We start from the raw sequence: 25,047 nt of genomic DNA, 5'->3' as shown, positions 1-25,047 counted from the left end.
TATGTGTGTGTGTGTGTGTGTGTCCCACTTGCATATCTCTCCATCAGATTCTGCAGAACTGGCAACCGCATGAGCTGGGCAATCATGTTCCAGTCTTCTAAATCTCTGTTCTTGAGATTCCACTGTCCGAGAAGATTGTTTAATTTTTTTTTAATCAAACCCACATGTACTCTCGTATGTAAAATTTCATGATCTTCACTTCGCTTTCAAAACAATAGAACATTGTGAAAATCATTTGTGACATAATATTGGCAACAAATGTTTGTTTACATAAAACCTCCAATCAAGAAGCGTAATTTGGTATAGTCAGAGATCTGAGAATTCTGGCAAAGCCTGTTAGAGCTTGTTTCAATAATAAAAAAATTAAGATTTCGGCAGGTATTCAATGTGGCTGGCAAAGGGGTTAAACAGCGAGGATTGCAGAAAACCAGCGATCCTCGCTGTTTAACCCCCGCGCCGGCCGCTCGCTCGCTCTATTCAATGTTTTGGGAGAATCCTTGCTGTCACAGGACGGCGAGAATTCCCCAAAACAGCGAGACCCGTGGCTAATACAGAAAACTCGCTGTATTTAGCCGCGAGTCTCGCTGGTTCAGGAGCAGCATAGGCCAATTCCTCCTCGCTCAAAAAATGGGGCAAGAGGGAATTGGCGTATGACGGGGCTGCGTTGAATACTGACAGGGTGAGTGGTGACAACTAGCAGGAAGATATATATACACACACACACACACACACACACACACCCCCTCTGTGTAGAAGGAATTGAAGCCAGCACTCAGCGATGTAAGTAAAAAAACAAAATAGCTTTTATTGCAAACACATCATTGCAAAAAAAGCCATCCATTTGTATCCTACCACTACACTTTTCCTTAGCTACCCCTGGCTTCTCCAATGGCACTCAGGAGTCAGCAATCCCTCCTAATGCTGACCTATCTATGCCTCTCTCAACTACAACACACATTTGTTGGCAAGCTGCTCAATCAGATTGTGATGTCACTCAGGTGCCAAAAGGGAGGGGTAATTCTGGTTAGGAAAAAAACATTTTGTATCCCAATTGCACACTGATTGAGAAATATACACATAATAATCAGATGATACAGAGATCTTGGTTGCATATATCTGCAGGTATAGGGCTAAGCCCCCAGGCCGTACGTCACTGGCATCTTTGTCACTGGGGGTACCTAATATTGGGTATATATCTCCTATATATTTGGCTACATCTGTCACTCAAAGTGGGTGTCTGTGTCTATAACGCTCTGTTCCTGGACTTTCCTCTTAATGTGTGATTGCCTTCATCTGTGCTGAACACCTTTCTGAGAAATTAACCTGTTTAAAACAGGTGATGGCAATCATACATTAAGGGGAAGTCTAGAAACAGAGCATTGTGTCCCTCCTGGAGATGGTCATGTTGGGAGGTATGTGACAGAGAACCAGCCCAGTGAGCCCACAGACAGTGCCAGACACCCACTGCCTTCCCATGTTGCCCAGCACTGCTACTCCACAGCCACCAGGTGAGCGCCCCCCTCCCGCGATTTGCGGCAAAACCTCCCCCCCGCGCGCCCCCCCCCCCTCCCGCGATTCGCGGCAAAAACACCCGCTCCCCTGCGACCCCCCCCCCTACCACGATTCGCAGCAAAAACACCCCCGCGACCCCCCCTCCCGCGATTCGCTGCAAAAAGAACCCCCCCACGACCCCTCCCGCAATTCGCGGCATAACCACCACCCCGCGACCCCCCCCTCCCGCGAATCGCGGCAAACCCTCCCCCGTGACCCCCCCCCCCCCCGATTCGCGGAAAAAACACCCCCCCCCGCGACCTCCCTCCCGCGATTCGCGGCAAAAAGAACCCCCCCTTGCACGATTGGCGGCACCCCCCCTGCGACCATCCTCCCGCGATTCGCGGCACCCCCCCCCCCCTGCAATTCGCAGCAGCCCCAGGATTAAATGGCACATGCAAAACACTGACATGGCTATGGTCGACAATGAAAAAGGTTGACATGAGTTTTTGAAGATTTATTTTTAATTTTTTCATATTGTCATGTGTCGACATGGACACCAATGAAGTGGCACACTTATGTCAACATTTACATGTGTTGACCTTTCTGTGTTGATTTTTTCTTGTGGCGATTCGCGTCACACCCCCCCGCAACCCCCCCTCCCGCGATTCGCGGCACCCCCCCCGTGACCCCCCACCTCCCGCAATTCGCGGCAACCCCCCACCGGAACCCCTGTGAACCCTGCCCTCCCGCGATTCGCGGCACCCACCCCCGCGACCCCCCCTCCCGCGACCCCCCCTCCCGCAATTCGCGGCACCCCCCCCCCCGTGATTCGCGGCAGCTCCAGAATTAAATTGCACATGGAAAACACTGACATGGCTATGGTCGACAATGAAAAAGGTTGACATGAGTTTTTGAAGTTTTTTTGTCATTTTTTGAATATTTTCATATTCATTCTCATGTGTCGACATGGACACCAATGAAGTGCCACACTTATGTCAACATTTACAAGTGTTGACCTTTCTGTGTTGATTTTTTTTCTTGTGGCGATTCGCGTCACAACCCCCGCAACCCCCCCTCCGGGGATTCGCGGCAACCCCCCACCGGAACCCCCATGAACCCCGCTCTCCCGCGATTCGCAGCACCCACCCCCCGCAACCCCCCCCCCTCCCGCAAATCGTGGCACCCCCCGCGATTCGCGGCAGCCCCAGGATTAAATGGCACATGGAAAACACTGACATGGCTATGGTCGACAATGAAAAATGGACACCAATGAAGTGCCACACTTATGTCAACATTTACATGTGTTGACCTTTCTGTGTTGATTTTTTCTTGTGGCGATTTGCGTCACACCCCCCCCCACCCCCCCCCCCCACAACCCACACACACACACACACACACCTCCCCCGCGATTCTCGGCACCCCACCCCTTGACCCCCCCTCCCGTGATTCACGGCACACCCCAGCGACCCCGCCTCCCATGATTCGCCGCAACCCCCGCCCCGTAAACCCCCCTCCCGCGATTCGCGACACCCACCCCCGCGACCCCCCCTCCCGCAATTCGCGGCACCCCCCCGCGATTCGCGGCAGCTCCAGAATTAAATTGCACATGGAAAACACTGACATGGCTATGGTCGACAATGAAAAAGGTTGACATGAGTTTTTGAAGTTTTTTTTTCATTTTTTGAATGTTTTCATATTCATTCTCATGTGTCGACATGGACACCAATGAAGTGCCACACTTATGTCAACATTTACATGTGTTGACCTTTCTGTGTTGATTTTTTCTTGTGGCGATTCGCGTCACACCCCCCCCCCGCAACCCCCACTCCCGCGATTCACGGCACACACACCCCCCCCCCCCCCCCGCGATTCTCGGCACCCCACCCTGTGACCCCCCCTCCCGTGATTCACGGCACACCCCCCGCGACCCCCCCTACCATGATTCGCCGCAACCCCCGCCCCCGTAACCCCCCTCCCGCGATTCTCTGCAATCCCTCCCCTCCCGCGATTCGCAGCATCCACCCCCCCACAACCCCCCCTCCTGCAATTCGCGGCACCCCCCGCGACCCCCCCTCCTGCAATTCGCGGCACCCTCCGCGACCCCCCCTGCCGCGATTCGCGGACACCTAAGTTGCAATACAGGGCATCTTTCATACAATTCTAACCATATTTCTCATATACAAACGTTCACAAATTAAGGGGGCGCAGCCCCTTACGACGGTGTGAAGAGCGCCCGTAGGGCGCGATGAATCACCTAGTTATATATATTTATGCCTAAACTGTTAAAACATGTAAAACTACATGCTCTTACTGCAGCCAGTATAACTTACTGCTAGTGAGATCCCTTTTTTTCTTCAAAGACTTATTTATCATTTCGATAAAAATGTGCTTCTGTAAATTGCTACTGGAAAATGTTCTTTTTGATGGAACAGTGGAATTTTAATTTGTCACCTTAGCAACATGCTGCTAACTTAAAAGCTGGTCTCCCACGCTCGGCAGTTAACAGCTTTTCAATTTGTGGAGGCTGATAATTCATTGCCTTGCAGTACATCTATTGTAACCTGACATTTGTTGGTTTTCACATCTTAAGGAATATCTGCTGCATTGTTTACTTGGGGGAATAAATAGTAATGTTGAGCTGCAGAGAACTGGTCAAGCAATGCCTTTGTATATACTCTGTGTGGCCGTTTTAAGATTTAACATGAGTGCTTTGGCAGGAGGTAATCAGAATAGTAGGTCTGATAAAATCAATTGTAATTGTAAAATGAAGAGAATAGGATTTGGTACTTGTGTATTATAGCGGCGCCCATCGCATCGTATACCATAAGGCATACGATGGTGTGCGATGTTGTACAATGCCATACAATGCGATGGGATGTGCTTAGAAATTGTATAAGCACCTTAATGGGTGCTTACAAAGTTAAATGCACCCCCACGCCACCCCCCACTATAAACGTGAACCCGAAGCGTGGCGAGCGCAGCGGTACGCGTCCTACGACCTTTTCATACCCCCACTATCCACGTCGGCGTGGAATTGATCTTATATAGTGTGGCGAGCCACCGAGCCCGAAGCGTGGCGAGCCCCACAAGGGGGCGCGCATAACTTCACAGGTATACGCGTCCCCTCGCGGGGTTCGCTGCGCTTCGGGCTCGTGGCTTGCTGCGCTTACCACACTATATAAAATCAGCTCCACGCCGACGTGTATAGTGGGGGTATGAAAAGGTCGTAGGACGCGTACCGCCGCGTTTATAGTGGGGGGTGGCGTGGGGGTGCTTAAAATCACCACCCATTAGGGTGCTTGTACAATTTTTAATCGAATAGTCGTGTAAAATCGCGTTGCATCGTATGCCATCGGTTGTATGGCATACAATGCGATAAAAACATTGCACAACCAACATCGGGGGCGCAGCTATAATACACAAGTACCCAGGATTTATTAGACATTTTAGTGCGGTCTTCAGTTAAACCTTATTTTTACTGGCCGGAATGCAGTGGGGCCATTTCTATGGCCAGAGACCCGGTAGTGAGGCTAATAATCTCCATTAAACATGCAGCAGAATCAAGGGGAAAAGTATGCGCCTCGTATTGTGCCAAGTATGCTTAAATATGTATAGTTTAATTACATGTTCTCGGTGTGGTGCAACACTTGATTGCATGAGAAACAAGTTTTATTTACATAAACAAAAATATTCCATAAATGACTAATATACAAGATGAAGAAAGTGAAACAATTGAACTGATACAATACTTATGGAAAGGCACTCTGTATTTCTGGGTACAATATCAAGTGGTATCTCATCATATGTGAATACTGCGGTGGGCTATGCATCGGGTCAATACTGCGGCACCACCGCAGTAGGTTTGAATGGGTGAATCCCCAGTAGAGAAAGTAAAGTGCGTCCAGTCAAAGTGATCCCGTGCCAAAGTGCTGTTTTTTTTTCTCTCAAAGTGCAAACGGCATGGATAAAGCAGCTGCTTTATCCATGCCGTTTGCATTTTGCGCTCAAAATTCCACAATATCTTGTCTCCAATAATTACATGCTCTGTTAAATGGATGACTGTGTCAAGCTAGTATAGTTAATGTCCAAAGCTGCAGCATGGGATGAGATTAAATCCTAGCACGTTAAGCTAATTGTAGCTATGTATTTTTAATCTGCAGGCTACAAACCATTCCCACATTCCTTTAACCAACTGTTTATAGGATGATTTCCTTAAGCACATCTGAGAAATTACCTGTACAGTTCATTAGTTTATGTTTGGTGTGCTGGGAAGTACTGCCTCCGCTGCTCTTCTACCCTATGTCATGCTATCTGAGACCCACACACAGTTTTTATACTAAGCCATCGAGGTTCTACTGAAATTTTCCTTTGCCAACACAAGGTTTCTGGTGCTCCCTCTTATTCACAAAGCTGTGTAAGGTTTCGGCAGTGCCTTTCCCTATCTTGCATGCTAGATATATGTTCAGGATGGTGTAACTTAAGGTCCATACACACTGGGCTACTATGCCCAGCTTGTATGGACAGCGATGATGCCAATCATAGCTGCGGGGAAAGCCGCTCAGTGCATACACACTGAGCGACTTTCCCCCTGCCCGACGCCGATGGAGGGGGGAGGATGGCTTTGCATAGCGCAGAGCTATGCAATGCCGTCCTGAAAGCTGCTTATCTGCTGGTATAAACAGCAGATGAGTGGCTTTCCCGGCGATGATGTGGGAGTGCGCAGCAGCGCTCATCGTCGGGGCATACACACTGGGCGGCAAAGTCGCCCAGTGTGTATGGGCCTTTACTCATCTGATAACTGCAGATGCAAACACCTGCTCAGCATAAATAGAACCAGGCACATATAGTCGCCCAATCTATGATAGAACGCACCTGTTGAACTTTTGAGAACAAGGTTCAGGTGTACTGAAAAGATAGGAGGCATTTTATATCCTCGTACAAAAATGTCTGATCTAGTGCTCTGCTGCTTCTTATTGCATAATCTTACATTAAGTCAACCACTCCATCCAGATTGGGATGCATTCATTTGGGTCTACAGAATGATGGTCGACCGTCATTAAGTCGACATGGGAAAAGTTCGACAGTGTCGAGGTCGACATGGGGTTTTTCACAGTTTTTTTGAACCAACGTGTGCGGACAGGTGGTATTTCATGCCCTACCATCCACTAGGGCATGGTAGGAGAATAAAATAGTGTGCCCGAAGCATCGTGAGCGATGCGGTGCACTTTAAACTGTGTCCATGTCGACTGTGTTGACATTCGGGTCAAAAAACTGTGGAAAACCCTATGTCGACCTTTTGACTGTCAAACGAATGACCTTTCGACCTAGAGGCTGTCGACCTTCATGCTGTAGACCAAATGATCCCAACCCATTTAGATTATGCAATAGACAGTGGACAGGCGGATTACGGCTACACTTCTTGCAAACTATTTCAGCTATACGTATTTGTCATTTAGGGGTAGATTTATTAACATTAGATCAGGGGACTATGCGCTATGCCCGTGCGTTAAGGCAGGGGATAGCACTTCCCCTGATCTATGACACCCGCAATGTGGGTGTGTAACGTTCGGCGCTATGGGGGAGGAGGGGTAACGTATATACCTTAGGGGGAAGTGGGTGCCGGCTTCATACCTAATTTATGAAGATCCTTTGTGGCCACGCGCTGCTGCTTTTATCTCTTGTACATAGTGCCAGATTTTTCTGGCGCTGTGTAGTAGTCCAATACCCCTTTTACACTGCCGAAAATCCGGGTCAGCTGCGGGTCAGACCCGGATCATCGGCGGTGTAAATGGGGTATATCCGTGTCCATTTACACGGGTCCTCTACCCAGGTCCTGACCTGGGTAGAACCCGGATAGGACCCGTGTAAATGGCGGTGTAAATGGTCTGGCAGGCACCCGCAGCGGGTCCACAGCGTGCAGCGCTGGGGAAGCTGTGCCCAGCTGCTGCGGAAGGAGGGGGGTCCCTGCGGCTGCTGAGGGGACGGGGGGGTACCTGTCAGCCTGAGATCGGAGCTCAGCGGAGGGGATGATGTGCGCCGCTGCTGTACCAACCCCCGGCAGCCGGTCCCTGCGGCGAATGTACAGTCAGTGTCGGCGGTCCCTCCAGCGCATGGGAACTAGTACTAGTTCCCATGCGCCAGAGGGACCCCCGCCACTGACTGTACATTCGCCGCAGGAACTTCGCGGCTGCGGGGAGAGGTACAGCAGCGGTGCACATCATCCCCTCTGCTGAGCTCCGACCTCAGGCTGACAGGTACCCCCCTCCCCTCAGCAGCCACAGGGACCCCCCTCCTCCCAGCACCCGGGGACAGCACTCCCCATCTACCCCCTCGAAAATTGTATTCAAACAGTAGTGTGTGTGTGTGTGTGTGTGTGTGTATATACACCAGGGTTTTTGGTGTAAAAGGGGTATAAATGGAATTTTTTTTTTTTTTTTGTTCATTAAAATAAACTTTATTGGTCCTCTCCCCGGCTGGCACAGGTTTCTCTCCCCGGCGCCTGCTGGTCCCCGCCGTGCGATGGAAGGATCTGCGCATGCGCCGGGTACACATCGCCAGACAAGGTAACTGGCGCATGCGCAGTACTCGGCAGAAGGGGGGAGCGCACATATGTTATTGGAGGATGCGTATCCCCGTCGGGTGGGGATAATGCACTCCCATAACGAAAACGTAAGTAATGATACATTAGGGGGAAGTGGGGGCCCGCACCACGAAAAAGCGGTGAAGCGAAAATAGATTCATAACGAACCTTATGGCCGCATTAATAAATCTACCCCTTAATTACCACATTTATTTTCTTCCGTTAGTTAATCATGTATATCAGTGTAAGGTGAGAAGTATTTGTAAATAACCACTTTGAAAATTTGTGTATAATACATTATTTTTCTTTTTCACATACATTGTTTCCTGCACGTGTATATATCTTTTTTCTGTGTTGCTTTCATGAATATGCTGCACATCTTGAGAAGTAGCAATAGATCACACTGCACCTTCTCAATCTTGTCAGGTGTTTTTCACTCCCAGTTATAGCCTCCAGCACAGGGGCGGAACTGCTGACTGGATTCCTCACGCAGCACCTGCTTCTGTCCATCCCCTGCTTGTGATAGCCTGCTGCGTTTGCCTGCAGTCTATAGAGTATCTGCGATCGGCACACAATTTTATTCTCCCACCACATCCTAGTGGATGGTAGGGCATGAAATACCGCCTGTCGGCTCAAAAAACTGTGAAAACCCCGTGTCGACCTTGTCTCGCGTCGACCTTGTCTCATTTGTTTTTGGAATGCACCACTTACGTGTTAATACGGCAGTATAGGTCATTATGTAAAGAAAAGGTTATTCTGTAGTTGCAGATTTTTCTGATGTGCCAAATGTATAATTTAATATAACTTCAAGAGCGGTCCCCAAATTTATCGGCACTACCATTCCGACAGTCAGATGCACTGGTCGGTGGCCATCTATGATTAGGGAAAATAAGCATTTAAAAAATGCCTGATTACCCAATCCCCCGATGCAATCGCCAGTGGATTGGGGGATGGCCTCAATACATTGCATTTATGTATTGTCTAGTCATTGGTCTAATTAATTTGTCTTAATATCACAAATGTTACCTTTTGCAGGAAAATGTTGATGTTGGAGTTTACCTTGACCCGTCTGTTAAAGAAGTACAATACAACCCTACATATGACACATTGTTTGCACCGGAGGTAAGTTCCTATTCATAGCTATATTTTGTATCATTTTATTTCCTACCCAACCCAGTACATTTTCAGCAGTGTATCTATCTATTGGGAAGTGTCCAATTACTAACGCTACTTACTCGGCCCAAAAAAAAAATGGGCTATTAACTGTTGGTCCTTATCAGGTTACCCAATTCTATAGCCGTTTTTTTTGCTCCAGCCAAAAAAAGGACCAGTGTTTGGGCATAACACGTGATCCAGGATAAGTTTCCAGAACCATGTGTTGTCGCAGAACAAAAGTTCTCCTAGTGCTGGTCATTGGAGATGTTGCTTTCAGTGCCTAAGACGCTCGAAGCATAACCCCCGATAAGTGACGCTACTGGGGCTGATTGGATAGTCCTAAAGAGATCCATTAGCCACAGTCATTTATAGTGTCTAATTGATTATCCCTTACATATATCTATATGAAAACTAATTTGGTCTCAACAGTAGGAGGCCCCGCCTCTTTACAGCTCAGTGGTTGCTAGAAAGACATAATATGCTGGCCAAACCTCTTGTAGACACAGCCAGGACTGCCTTCCACAAGTCCTATCAGTAGAGCTGTCCCAATCCCCATTTGCACCCAATTCCCTTCTCTTGACACACATTGGGGCTTTCCCCCTGTTTGCGTCAAAGAGAAACAGGGGCCTGTGGAGGTAGGATTACAATAGGACCTCCAATCCCTAAGTATTAGAGAATTATCCATGGGGCAATAGATCCCCCATTGGTATTTTTTTTCCAACCCCCTAGTGGTTATAGATCCCCAGTGGCAGAGCATCCCAACCTGCCAGAGTCTATAAGTACCCACCCTGTGTGTAAATCCTCCCCGTCCATGTGCAGAGCACAGTGGAGCATGGTTCAGTGGGGTAGATTTATTAAGCTCGGTGAAGTGATAAAGTGTCTGCTTTTTATCACCGGCCAATCAGCTCCTACATGTAATTTTTCAAACCAAGCCTGTAACTTCACAGTTAGGAGCTGATTGGCCGGTGATAAAGTACCAGCCACTTTATCACTTCACTGAGCTTAATAAATCTGCCCCAGGGTGTCTAATCAACAGTTTCCCCTGCTGAAGCTGTTCTCTGCATACACAGAGATCAGCCAGATTGTGTTCAGAGGAGACCTAACTTCCCCTCTGCACACTTGATTCTGGCGCGTGCCAAACAGATTTCGTCTCTTACCAGACTGGGGACTAGCATTGACAGCATGGTCGCATGTGATGCAACAACGCCCGAGAAAGCCAAGCTGCTTCATATGCGAAGATGGTTAAAAGGTTGAGCACAACATTGTAGCACTATACAGTATATACGGATCCGATACGATTTGCCGGCGGTCGGAATCCCGACACTGGAATCCCGACCGCCGAAATCCCGACAAGGCGGGGACATGGATCGCCCCCCCTTGCGGGCTCGCTGCGCTCGCCACGCAGCGGGCCCGGTGCCTCGCTACGCTCGGCACGCTATTTTATTCTCCCTCTATGGGTGTCGTGGACACCCACGGAGGGAGAAAGTTTCGGGATTTCGGCGGTCGGGATTCCAGTGTCGGGATTCCGACCGCCGGGATCCCGACCGCCGGCAAATTAACTGCATCCCAGTATATACACACTCAGTATGTTTCACTATCATTCATATGGTATACTGGGTTCTCAGTACATTGTGGAAGAAGAGGTCCTCCGCAGGAGACAGTCACATAGAACTCTTTACAGTGGGTGTACTGGCTTCTCCCCTCTACTTCCTCCTCCACCTCAGTTTAGAAAAATGTGCCCTGTAAGAGACTGCACTTCCAGAGCTCCTGAAGAGAGTTTTTCTTCATTTTAATTTTGCTTGTTATTTTGGGGAGCCTGTTTTGGACTAAACAGCTTTGTGGGAAGCCAAGGGAGGGTTACCGTTGCTGGCCTTTCAAGGTACTGAACTGTCCCTGCTGCAGGACCACTCTCCTGTGTGGGTGATTGTCGTGGTAGGCATGGCGCTGCAGCACTTCACACCACCAGCTTGCCACACACCCCTGGCTCAGTCTGAAGATGTCTGCGGTAAGTGTTACCCTCTAGTGGAGTACCCCGGTTGATGTGCGTCATGATGACGGCAGTGTCCCTGCATGGGAACCGCACAGCCCCCTGCCCTCACTGGATGCTTTAAACTGCCTCTGGACCATCAGAGCAGGTGTTAATGTGTTTGCTAGGAATAGCAACAGCACCAGTATAAAGATTAGTAAAAGCACCAGCGCCATTGTAAGGGGCGGGGCTTAACTCAGAGCGGGGGCACAGCACTCTGGCCCCAATTTCCTGCTTCTCTCTGCATGCTTTGGGCGCCATTATACAGCAGCAGACACTCAGCAGTGCTGGCAGCTCTAGACTGGGTGGAAGAGAACTTCAGCAGAGACAGCAAGTGAAATTGAGCTTATAAAACGCTCATTGCAGTGTTGATAACCTTGCACATACTTATATAGATCTTTGCTTTGTGTATTTATATCTATCACTGATAAACAGCTCCTCAATCTGGAAACTCAGGTTAAGGGTGTGCTGGAGTCCTTTCCCCACTTGCTTGTTAAGCATTACTGGACACCCATTAAGTGTTAGAGGTGGCTCAAACACAGAGGCACGCATGGTAAATTCAGAAAGTCTGGGACCTCTGCACCTTCAGACCGCAGCTCAGGGGCAGCATCCCAAAAGCCCTCAGCATGATGGGCTACACCCACCACGAGACTTGCTTGCGGTGAGGGCACATCTGTCGTTTTTCAGCCAGGTGTGGGAGGATTCCTGCCTCAGTCAATGGGTCAGGGGTCTTATTTTGCACGGCTATAAGCTGGAGTTCGACATGTTGCCGCCGCACAGATTCTTTAAGTCAGGGCTCCCGGCTGCGGCAAGGGATCAGCTGGTCCTCAGGCAAGCTGTACGACTCCCAGGTTATAATACCTTTTCCGGAACAGGGCAAGGGGTATTACTATACCCTGTTCGTAGTACCGAAGCCGGACTACTTGGTGAGACCCGTCCTCAACCTGAAATCCTTGAACCCCTTTTTAAGAGTGTTCAAGTTCAGGATGGAGTCTCTGAGGTTGGTTGTGGTCGGCCTCGAACAAGGGGAGCTCCTAGCGTCCTTGGAAGAACGCATACCTTCACATTCCCATATGGCAACCGCACCAGGCGTACCTAAGGTTCGCAATCGGAAACGGGCATTTCCAGTTCCAAGCCCTACCTTTCGACTTGTCCACGGCTCTGCGCATCTTTACAAAGGTGATGGCGGAAATTATGTCCTTGCTAAGGGCTCGAAGGGTAAATGTTATCCCATACCTGGACAATCTGCTGATAAAGGCGTGAACAGAGGTACTGTTGAGAGCGAATATCACTGCCACAATACCCGTCCTGTCTTCGCACGGGTGGATTTTGAACCTGCAAAAGTCCTCACTGACCCCATCCAGGCGTCTCCAGTTCTTGGGGATGATTCTGAATACAGTGGAACAGAAACTGTTCCTGCCAGAGGAAAAGATGGCAGCCATTCAACTTCTGGCAGTGGCAATCCTTACACCGGTTCTGGTGTCAGTCCATCAGTGCATCCAACTACTGGGAAAAATGGTTGCCTCCTTTGAGGCTCTCCAGTTCGGGAGGTTCCACTCCCGGACTTTCCAGTTGGATCTTTTGGCCAAATGGTCGAGTTCCCACCAACAAATGCACAGACTGATATGTCTGTTGGCCCATGCAAGGCTGTCCTTGCAATGGTGGCTTCACCCGCAAAACCTCTTGGCGGGGAGACGTTTTGGGATCCGGGATTGGATCCTTCTGACGACAGATGCCAGTCCTTCTTGGTTAGGGAGCGGTGACACGGAAGGTGTTTTCGGGGAAAATGGTCTCTGTGGGAGTCCAAACTTCACATCAACTGTTTCGAGCTCAGAGCTGTCTATTATGCACTCCTGCAGGTGGCCCCCTTGTTGCAGAGCCTGGCGATCCAGGTTCAGTCGGACAACTTAACATGTTGCATACATCAACCGGCAGGGGGGACAATGGAGCATGTCCTGCATGAGGGAGGTATCAAAGATCTTGGTTTGGGCAGAGGCTCATGCCCTGTCCTTGTTGGCCATATTCATTCCGGACTGCCATCGAAGGGCGTGGTACGTAGATCTTCAGGCCATGGTGGTGGGGACTCTGTGGCATCTGCCTCTCGTAGTCGACTTGCTCACTCAGGGGCCCTTCGTTTACCAGGACTTAGGGCGGCTTCGTTTGACGGCCTGGAGGTTGAGAGGCAGATTTTAGCCAGGAAAGGCCTTCCATGTTTCTATCACTTCCACCATGACCCAGGCAAGGAAACCGGCTTCCCATTACCATAAGATCTGGAGAAAGTATGCAGCCTGGTGTGAAATGAATTTGTTTCCAACTGCGGATTTTAAACTGGATCGTTTTCTATGATTTCTGCAGTCAGGCTTGGACCTGGGCCTACGGCTCGGTTCCTTGAAAGTACAGATTTCGGCTCTTTCCATTTTCTTTTAAAGGAAATTGGCTTACATTGGCTGAACTGAGAACAAAACAGCAGTTCTTGTCGAAGGTTGTTGTGGCTTTCCATCTATTGTGGAATCCCTGGATGGTGTTCGAGCGCTTAAACCCTATGTTGGTAGAACGGCCAGGTTACGCAAGTCTTTTAGTGCTTTATGATGCCCAGAAAAGGGTTGCCGGCTTTAAAACAATGTATTGCACGTTGGATTTGTGCTATTTGTCAGGCTTATGGAGTGACTAACTTCCCGGCTCATTCCACGAGAACGGTGGGCGCATCTTGGGTGGCTACTCAGGGTGTGTCGGCTCTGCAATTATGCAGAGCTGCTACTTGGTCGGCTCAACACACTTTTGTAAAGTTCTACAAATTTGACACCTTGGCCAAAGAGGATAACCAGTTTGGGCAGGTGGTGCTGCAGCAATCTACACACGTACCTTCCCTTTCTGGAAGCTTTGGGACATCCCCAATGTATTGAGAACCCAGTATACCATATGAATGATTGTGAATAGGATTTACCGGTAGGTTTTAAAATCCTATTTTCACTAAGTTCATATGGTTTACTGGGAACCCACCTCTGAGCGGAGTTCTACTGCATCTGGTTGACACTTTAAGGGGTGGCGTATTTTGGCTTGTTGCCTATGTTGTCACTAAGGTGATATTTGCTTGTAGTGTTCTACAAGGAGTTAACTGTTTTATTTACCAGTTATAAATGTTTAAGGGAAGTGATTGGTGCGCTATCAACAGCAGCTGGCACAGGGTTGTCAAGCCCAAATAATTGTAAAACAAGAAGGTGTGCCAGTGCTGGCTGAACAATTATGAAGACCAGACGGTTTTCTCAATAAAAAATTGAACAATTTATTTTTAAACCCATAAAAACATTCATGAAAAACACATTACCTAAAATAAATGCTAATGAGCACATAAAGACTTTTTGCAATTGTAATAGTCTTGCAATACTGAGCTCCACATGTGTGGCTTTCTTTTTGAATGATAATGAGGTTATATTACCATCTGATGTTGTCTGGTGTTGTAGCTATATACACCAAAAGGGGGAGTGATGATGGGGTCCCAAATCAAGTTCCCTTGTGGGATACGGTTGTTCTCCCTATTTGGCATCCTTCTCCTTTAGGCTGTAAATTAGGAATATAGCTTGAATCCCATAAGATCTGTAATCCAATCCGATCAGGAGATTGTGGACGTCTGTGGGAGAGGGGACAGGGGACATCACTTCATCACAGATGGAAGGTGGCCATTCAGGTGGCTCGAAATAGGGAGAACAACAATATCCCACAAAGGAACTTGATATGGGACCCCCATCATCACTCCCACTTTTGGTGTATATAGCTACAACACCAGACAACATCAGATGGTAATATAACCTCATTATCATTCAAAAAGAAAGCCACACATGTGGAGCTCAGTATTGCAAGACTATTACAATTGCAAAAAGTCTTTATGTGCTCATTAGCATTTATTTTAGGTAATGTGTTTTTCATGAATGTTTTTATGTGTTTAAAAATAAATTGTTCAATTTTTTATTGAGAACTGTCTGGTCTTCATAATTATTCAGCCAGCGCTGGCACACCTCCTTCATAAATGTTTAAGGGTGCTGGTATGAATCTCACCACACTCACATATACTTATATCCTTACCTCACATACGTTCATTCTCCTCGGGCACAGTGTTTTTCCTTAACTGAGGTGGATGAGGAAGTAGAGGGGAGGAGCCAGTACACCCACTGTAAAGAGTGTGCCTGTCTCCTGTGGTGGACCTCTTTTTCCCCAATGTATTGAGAACCCAGTAGGGTGCCGGACGGGGTCCCGACAGTCATTATCCCGACAGTCATTATCCCGACGTTGGGATCCCGACTGTTAAATCACCGACGGCCGGGTTCCCGACGGCCGTCGGCTATTTTCCCTCGTGGGGGTCCACGACCCCCATAGAGGGAGAATAGAATAGGTGGCGCGCTTAGCTCGCCACCTTGCCCACAGCGTGGCGAGCGCAGCGTGGCCAGCGCAGGGAGCCCGCAAGGGGCTTTGTTGCGCTGGCCACGCTGTCTGAGGCCAGGCAGTCGGGATAATGACTGTCGGGATCCTGACTGTCTGTGTGTCATACCACACCCACCCAGTATACCATATGAACTTCGTGAAAAGGATTTACTGGTAGGTATTAAAATCCTATTTTTTAGCAAATAAAAAAGGTGATGTCATGTTTACAAATGTTAACACTGACTTTACCAACAAGCTAACTTTTTGTCACTTGTTAAAAATGCTAAATGGTTCTCCAGCCTTATCTGTCATTTTTACGACCTATGACAGGAGCAGTATTTATCATTCAACCCACGTGATAATTATATGTATCACTTGTTGACAAATCTGCCCGTTTATTTGAATCAGGCATGTCCAAATTATGGCCCTCCAGCTGTTGGGAAACTACAAGTCCCATCATGCCTTGCCACAGTTTTGCTATTAGGGAATGCTAAATCTATTGCAAGGCATGCTGGGATGTGTAGTTTCACAACAGCTGGAGGGCCACAGTTTGGACATGCCTGATTTAAATGTTTTCTTGAAATTCTGCTTACTTTCCTTACACTACTCATGCAGCAGCAGGCAACCTCACTCATATCTGAAATCTCTTTATATATACTTCTCTTTGTTATATTTCCAAATGTTTATTTTAACATGTATTGTTTGGTAGAGCTTTACTACCATATATATTATTTGGTCAATGTAACCAAGTCTTCTAATGATACCGATGGAGCTGCTCTCAGAGCGGCTCCTATCGATAGAATCGTTAGTCGACATGCGTGCACGAGACGCATGTTCTGTCGGAGGCTGTAGCAGCCATCAGCCAGTCTGCCCCTACTCCCTGCCAGTATGGAGATGGACAGGGAAGCCTTAGGTTCCCGCCGCCTTGCTGACTGGGACACACGAGCGAATGAGCCGCACACACGTCCCAGTCTGCCATCTGCTAGCCTGTGCCAGCACATGAGATCTGGCTATCGGGCAGGCTGGCTGACTGGCTCCATCTGTATATATACTTTATCTGTAATAGGCGTATTCCCATAATATAATTTTTTAAGAAACTAAACTTCTGTCCTATTATGTAACTAGTTTGGACCGAACAATCCATTTAAAACCCAGCAGATGGCTGCACCCAGAAACATGCTTTCAGGATATGCAGAACCAGCACACATTAATGACTTTATGTTCGAACAGCAGAGGAGAACATTTTCAACATATGGTAAGAGATTATGCTAAAATGATAAGGTTGTCTTTTTGATTTCAGCAAGAAAATGGTTTCTTTCTGTGGAGACTGTTAAGATAAATAAAAGCTTAATATGATTTCTGCTGTTCTTTATGAAAACCGTGCTGAGGTATGAAAGTCTGTTTATTCTATGCTGTGATTGTGATAGACACACTTAGGGATGCCAATCCCGGGGCATTTTTTAATCCCGGGATCCGGGATTGAAAAATGCTCAATCCCGGGATTCCAGGGATCCCGGGATTGGCATCCAAACCAAAAAGCCCATTATTAGCATTGGACCCACCCCGGCCGACCCGCACATCTACTTACATAAGGGAGCGGGCAGGCGGCCGGGAGTGGGTTTGGAGGTGCACGGTGCCTCCCGGCAAGTGCACCTCCATCGAAGACAGCAGGCGGGCGGAGGCAGGCTGGCATGCAGGCGGGCGGTGGAGAAGAGGCGAGCAGGCCGGCGGGTAGGCGGGCGGTCACTGGTGACGTGTGGCCTGTGCAGCGTGACCTCTACTGTCACGCTACGCAGGCCGCACGCCGGGTCAGTTTACGGGAACAGCCGGGCAGCGTCTGAGCGAGTGCTCAGACGCTGCCCGGCATTAGACTGCGCATGCGCAGTCTAATCCCGAAATCCCGGGATTGGATTCTCCAATCCCGGGATTGAAATCCCGGACTTTTTTAGGCCAAATCCCGGGATCCCGCCGATCCCGATCCCGGGATTGGCCACACTAGACACACTGGACTCACAGCACAGATCGGTTATATGTTTGATGGACTTGCAGGGGTCCTCAAACTATTTCTCTTTCAATGGTCCTGGTGACACAGCTCAACATTGGGATGTAGGAGGGTCCGAAGGAGCCAGGCACCTATCCTAAAGCTTTTAGAGGGTAGGCTCCTCCCCTACTGCATCCCGGACTCTTCAGTTCGTGTTAGGTGCCCACTGGGGTGGGTGCTATTCTATAGGGCTGCGGGAGCAGCCGAAGAATTAGAGTAGTTAGGGTATTTTTATTATTTTATTAACTTTCACTCTAGCTAGGTAGGCACAGTGTGAGGATTCTCATTAGTGAATCCTCACACTGCTAGCACAGCAGGAGCTGACAGAAGCGCGTCCTGTCAGCTCACTGTGCACAGGGGAGACGCTGTCTGGCCTCCCTGTGCAGCGCTTACAGCTTCTTTTAAGAAGCTGCCTGTGCTCCGGAGCGCTCTGAAACCGGCATCACGCTAGGTGGGGATCATGGGGGACAGGCGCTCCGTGATGGCGGCGGCTATTTTCTGCGGAGCTTACACACTGAGCTCCTGTTATGAGAGGACAGCAGTGTGTTACAGGCATGTTCCAAGTGGTCCCCAGCCGAGGGGGAGATACTGGAACTAGGAGATCCTACTAAGGGAGCGGCTGTCTGGGGGTGGTTGGCGCCAAAAGTCACGGACCCCGCAGCAGCAGGGACTTGGTCTCTTCCCTCACTCTGTTTTGGCGCCATTCGGAACGCTTGCAGCGGAGCTGAGCTGGCTTACAGATCCTGACAGAGGGCGGTATTCAATGTGAATACCTGCGAGGTGCAGCGAATCCTTTTTAGGATTCGCTGCACATTCGCCACGTTCCGGAGCCAGCGGGCTCCGGTATTCAACGTGTCAGGGGCTCGCTGCCCCTGACAGGCGAATATGAGCTCCTGCGGCGATTGCCGCAGGGAGCCTGAGGAGGGTGCCAGGCAGAGAGATGGAAGTCTCTCTGCCTGCCCCTGAACGTTTGTGGGGGGCAGGTGGGCTCCCCGGGTGCCAGGCAGCACAGGCTGCCCCCCGGGGGTGCCAGCAGGGGGCCGCGTATATTCACTATACCCGAACGTAACATCGGGTGCAGTGAATATATGAATATGTAATGAGCGGCTCGGCTCCGGCGCCCCCTGCTGGCTGCTGTGTAAAAAAAATAAAATAAAAAAAAATATTTTTTTTAAAATTAAATATATATTCATGTGCTTACAGCACATGAATAAAAGTAGCATGCCCCTCCTCAGAATACAATTCCTGATTTTTAGACACCAAATGTAAAAAACAAAACACTTCATTTTAGAAGTTCACATTCCACTTCACCATAAAAAGATAGCGATTGCTACTCTGTGAATCATGGCGAAAAAAACCTTGAAATGTATTCGCCATGTGGTCATTGAATAGGGTGATTCACCGTTTTTGTCAAAAATTCGCCAAACAGCACAAATTCGCCATAAAAACATGGCGAATCAGGCTCATTGAATACCGCCCAGAGTGTTTGGATTTCCTGGGCATCGTTTCCCCGCATTTGAAGCCGACAGACAGATAAGTGCATTGACTCTGTATAAGCGCTGTTGTACATTGTATGCACTGTGTGGTTACTTTACATCATGTCTGAGCAACAAGCTGTGGTTTTGGGGGAGGGAGCCCTTAATACATTGAGCGCTTGTAATGTCTGTACACAAAAATTTGTACCTGAGCAGATGGCCAAGGGGGGTTTGTGTATTACTTGCGCTGCTGTGAGACCCATGGGGAGTGAACCCCAGAGGGTAGAGCAAATTGAACCCGCGTGGGCTAGTGCCCTGGGCAGGTCGGTTAACGCTTTAGTGCAATTGCTGGACAGACAGGGTGATGCCTTGGTAGAATCTCAGAGACCTATGTCATCATCTCAGCAGTCCTCTGGCTCCTTGCCTCTTACCCAGGCAGATCCTGCTTTCATACAGGTGATGCAGGATACTGCAAAGGGGATCAACAGGTTTAGTGACTTGCTAGACAAAATTGATGTTGATGCTGTAGGGACCCCTAAAAAGTCTTACTCGGTGCCTTTATTGGTAGAGGAAGAGGAGGGAGCATATGCAGACATTCCCTGGGAGCAGGGTGATGATTCTGAAGCTTCCTTAGCCGCAGGGGTGGAGGATTTGATTACAGCTGTTAAACAGGCTTTAAAACTTTCAGTGGAGGATAAAACTCCTGCTAAAGGTGTATTTAAACGACAGCGTAAGGAAGCTGTTACATTTCCTTCAGATGAAGGTTTACAAGAATTGTTGGAAGGGGCTTGGAAAACGCCCGATAAAAGGCTGCAGATGCCAAAGAGATTCTTAAGTCTGTACCCCATGCCGGAGTCTCATGCGGAGCTCTGGGAAAAAGTGCCAGTAGTTGATGCTTCTGTGGCACGTCTGTCAAAAGCTACTGTATTACCAGTGCAAGGGGGAGCAGCTTTTAAGGATCCTGTGGACAAAAAGCTGGAGGGTAATCTCAAAGCTATATTTGAAGGGGTGGGATACACCCTACGTCCCCTTATTGCTTCAGCCTGGGTCTCTAATGCCATGATTGAGTGGGCCAATGATTTGTGCACCATTTTACATGCTGATCCTTGTGTGTTGTTGCTGGCGGAGAAGCTTAAGGCAGCTGCAGAGTCTGTGCTGGAAGCTGAAGAGGAAGCTCTCAAAATGACGACCAGAGTTTCCACAGTGTCTATCAATGCCAGAAGAGTACTCTGGCTTAAGGCCTGGGAGGCAGATAATGAGTCTAAGAAGGCCTTAGAAACATTAGCTTTTAAAGGAAAGCTATTATTTGGATCTGAATTAGAAGATATTATTAAGCAGGCCACGGGTGGCAAGAGTACCTTCCTGTCTGCCCCCGCAGCCAAGCAGACATCAAGATTTTCTGCTTTTAGGCCGTCCTTTCGGCCCTCCCCTAGAGGAGGTGCGTCCTTTCGAGGACAGTCATTTAGGGGAAAGTTTCCGTCCTCCAGGGGTAAGGCCCCGAAGTCAAAATTTGGCTCCTTTCACAAGAAACCTATCACCAAAGGAGAGGACAAACCCTCCGCATGACTGTCAGGGGATTTGCCCGGCAGTGGTAAAGGTGGGGGGACGTCTATCACAGTTCAGGGACGCATGGGCATCACTAGACCAGGATTCCTGGGTGTTAGACATTATAGCCCAGGGCTACAGAATTCCCTTCAAAGGTCTTCCTCCGAGAATATTCATTCCCACAGCACTACCAAAGGAAGCTCGGCTCCGTACAGCTCTCTTGGGAGCAGCTCACTCTCTGTTAGAGAAGGGGGTGGTAATCCCGGTTCCCAGGGCAGAGTGGAAGAAAGGCTTTTATTCCACTCTGTTTCTGGTACCCAAACCAGACGGGTCTTTCAGACCAATCCTGAATTTAAAGTCACTGAATGTCCATTTGTGGGTAGACCATTTCAAAATGGAGTCTCTATGGTCAGTGCTGCTAAGCCTGGACCAGGGAGAATTTTTGGCGTCCATGGATGTCCAGGACACGTACCTTCATGTCCCTATACACCCAGAACATCAGGCCCTGTTGAGGTTTGCGATAGGAGACCTGCACTTACAATTCCAGGCGTTGCCCTTTGGTCTGGCCACAGCGCCAAGGGTATTCACCAAATTAATGTCTGTAATGGCGGCTGTGCTTCGGCTGGGGGGAATTAGTGATACCATATTTGGACGACCTGCTGTTCAAAGCAGAGTCAGCAGACAGGTTGCAGAGTCACTTGGCAGAAGCCATCAGTTTTTTGCAGGCTCACGGCTGGCTTTTAAACTTACAAAAGTCTCAGTTTGTGCCGTCACAGAGACTCCAATTCTTGGGAGTCATTATGGATACCCATCTACATCGGGTATTTTTACCGGAGGCAAAGGCCAGGGATCTGGTTGCCTTAGTCCAGGAGATTCTCAGCTCTCGGAGCACATCAGTGTGGAGGTGCCTCAAGCTGCTGAGGAAGATGGTGGCGACTTTCGAGACGCTGCAGTTTGCCAGGTTCCACTCTCGGGTGTTCCAGTGGAACATTTTGACGGCTTGGTCAGGAAACACGCAGACCATGAAGTCAGAACAGATAGTGCTGTCTTCGGAAACTCGAGCCTCCCTGAAATGGTGGACAGATGTGGATTCCCTTCAGTGGGGTCGGTCACTGCAGTCCTGGAGCTGGCTGGTAGTCACTACCAACGCCAGTCTCAGGGGCTGGGGGGCAGTAGTCTTGGACTTGCGTCTGCAGGGCTGGTGGACTCCAGAGGAGTCTGCATTACCGATCAACATCTTGGAACTGAGAGCTGTCTGGAAGGTGATTTCTCTGGTGGGAGACAGGTTACAGAGGCTCCCTTTAAGGATTCAGACCGACAACGCCACAGCTGTGGCGTATCTGAATCACCAGGGAGGCACACGCAGCAAACTGGCCATGTGGGAGGTGTCCAGAATCCTCTTGTGGGCACAACAGAATGTTCCAGCATTATCAGCAATATTCATACCAGGAGTGGAGAATATAGAGGCCGACTTCCTGAGCAGGGAGGAGCTGAAGGAAGGGGAATGGAGCCTGAATCCTCAAGTATTTCATCAGATTACCTTGAGGTGGGGAACCCCGGACGTGGACCTGATGGCATCCAGATTCAACCATCAGGTGCCCAGGTTTTATGCCAGGACAAGGGATCCACTGGCAGAAGCAGTGGATGCCATGACTATCCCCTGGGAGGGGAATCTTCTTTATGTTTTTCCGCCAGTTCCAATGCTGGCAAGAGTGTTGAAAAGGATACACGCCCAGGCAATCCCAGTGATTTTAGTAGCCCCAGATTGGCCAAGGAGGTCCTGGTATTTGAGGCTTCAGAGATTGTCTGTGGACTCGTGGTGTCTACCTCTGAGGTCAGACCTTCTAAGACAAGGACCGTTCAATCATCTGGATTCAGCTCGATTAATTTTGACGGCCTGGCTGTTGAAACCGCCATTTTAAGGAATAAAGGATTCTCAGAGGCGGTGGTTAACACCATGATAAAAGCCAGAAAGTCAGTGTCTTCGGCAAATTATTATAGGGTCTTGAAGACCTATATTCGATGGTGTGAGAGACAGAAGTCACATACATCACGCTTTAAATTGACAAAGATGTTTTTGCAGGATGGTTTTTCCTCTGGGTTAAGCCTTCAGTCTATAAAGGTGCAAATCTCGGCCTTGTCCATTTACTTCCAGAAAAGGATTGCATTATTGCCGGAAGTACAGACCTTCCTACACGGGGTGTCTCGGTTGAAACCTCCCTACAAACAACCAGTAGCACCATGGGACTTATCTCTGGTTTTGGAATGTCTCCAGAAGGCACCTTTTGAACCATTAAGGTCGGCTGACCTTAAGTTCCTTACATGGAAACTGGTATTTTTGTTGGCAGTGGCGTCAGCAAAGAGGGTGTCAGAGTTGGGAGCATTGTCATGCAAGTCTCCTTTCCTGATATTTCACGATGATAGGGCGGTTCTTCGGACGGTACCCCAGTTTTTACCTAAAGTAGTCTCTACTTTCCATCTAAATCAGGAGATAGTTCTGCCTGTGTTCCAACCCCCAGAGGGTTCAAGAAAAAGGGACAAATTGAGGAATTTGGATGTTGTGCGTGCCTTACGCATTTATGTGGACAGAGTTAAGAGTGTCAGAAAGACTGATACCTTGCTAGTGTTGTATGACATACACAAAATTGGTTGGCCTGCTTCTAAGCAGACCATTGCTAGGTGGTTGCGTTCTGTTATAGTGTTTGCATATACTAAAGTTGGTAGGCCTGTACCGGCCAGGATTAATGCGCATACCACCAGGTCGGTTGCCACCTCTTGGGCGGTTCGACATGATGCAACAGCTGAGCAGGTTTGCAGGGCTGCCACTTGGTCATCTGTTCATACATTTGCCAAATTCTATAGGTTCCATGAGTTCGCGTTGGAGGACGCATCATTCGGGCGAGCAGTGATGAGAGCTGCAGACCTGAGCGTACCCACCCAAAGGACCGGCTCTGGAACGTCCCAATGTTGAGCTGTGTCACCAGGACCATTGAAAGAGAAAAAGGGATTTTTGTAAGAACTTACCGTTCGAATCCCTTTCTCTGATATGGTCCTGGTGACACAGCGATCCCTCCCTTAAGCTCAGTAAGTATGCCAGTGTTCATGATGATTCATGTTATATGGTTAAAAGTTAGTGTTGAAAAATGTGCATATAATATGTGCAGGCGTTTGTACTGAGTTAATGTATTCCAGTGACTTTGAAAGATTGAACTGAAGAGTCCGGGATGCAGTAGGGGAGGAGCCTACCCTCTAAAAGCTTTAGGATAGGTGCCTGGCTCCTTTGGACCCTCCTACATCCCAATGTTGAGCTGTGTCACCAGGACCATATCAGAGAAAGGGATTAGAACGGTAAATTCTTACAAAAATACCTTTTTTGCACTGGGACCCCATCAGACAACAAAAACAATGACAGGACCCCAGCAAGTTACTGCAGAAGGTCATCACATCACATGTGTAGACAGCACATACATTGCAGCATTGTGGAGGCACAAAATGATGAGAGGAGTCTAAAATAACAGACAATTCAACAGACTTTTCAGACTCCTTGAGTCACTGACTGAGATTAGAAATACGATGGTATATGACCTTTCCTGCATGCAGGAAGATCATAGACAAATATTTTGTCAAGTGTATCAAATCGTTCTGTGTGTACGCACGATGAACGATTTGATACACTCGTTAACGATAACGGAACGCTTCCGACATTGTTCCGTGTGTGCCCACCTTTACTCTCATTTGTATCTGAATAGCTTGGGGCTCTTAACCTGGGGACTAGAAGATGTGGCAAATCCCTCAACTAATGGGAGTTCCCTCCAATAATGGGCAGTATTCAATGCTCCCGGTTCACTGGGGGTTTTTTTCCCGGCGAATCGGTCTGTTTTCAGTCCTTGCGGTGAATCTTTTTCACCGAAAATCTGATTCACCCTATTCAATGTTCACGCCAAAAGCGAGCAGTGAATGCCGGCCAGTTCTCAGTTTCATGCTCGCTGCAATTCGCTGGTGTATTTCAATGGGGTTTTCACTGGGATTCGCTTTTAGCATTATTTTCGCCATGATTCACCGTTTTGCATTTGACATTTTTTTAAGGTGAACTGGAATGTGATCTTTTCAAATAAAGGGTTATTTTTTAGTTTTTGGGGGGTGTAAAAAAATCAGTAATTTTATCTATGACGGGGCATGCTATTTTTATTCATGTGCTTACTTTCTAAATTATTATTTTTTTTTTTACACATTCGCAGGCGGGGAGCAGGACTGGTGCCGCGGCTCCCTCCAAGGTGTCCTTCCAGCTCTCCCGGGGGGGGGGGGGGGGGGGACA

General features: G+C 48.6%; 1 protein-coding gene across 1 annotated transcript in view; it reads left to right on the top strand.

The window, feature by feature from the left end:
- Nucleotides 1-25,047, top strand: part of CDC40 (cell division cycle 40) — a 51,068-nt gene that overhangs the window by 5,502 nt on the left and 20,519 nt on the right. The window contains exons 2-3 of the mRNA XM_083176905.1: nucleotides 9,110-9,196; nucleotides 16,797-16,926. Coding sequence (XP_083033031.1) covers nucleotides 9,110-9,196; nucleotides 16,797-16,926 — 217 coding nt within the window. The remainder of the gene's footprint in view (nucleotides 1-9,109; nucleotides 9,197-16,796; nucleotides 16,927-25,047) is intronic.

Source organism: Crinia signifera, chromosome 3, assembly GCF_055691185.1.
Source record: "Crinia signifera chromosome 3, ASM5569118v1, whole genome shotgun sequence".
Lineage (NCBI taxonomy): Eukaryota > Metazoa > Chordata > Amphibia > Anura > Myobatrachidae > Crinia > Crinia signifera.
Note: the sequence above shows the minus strand (reverse complement) of the source record. Positions and strands in the feature narration are given on the sequence as shown.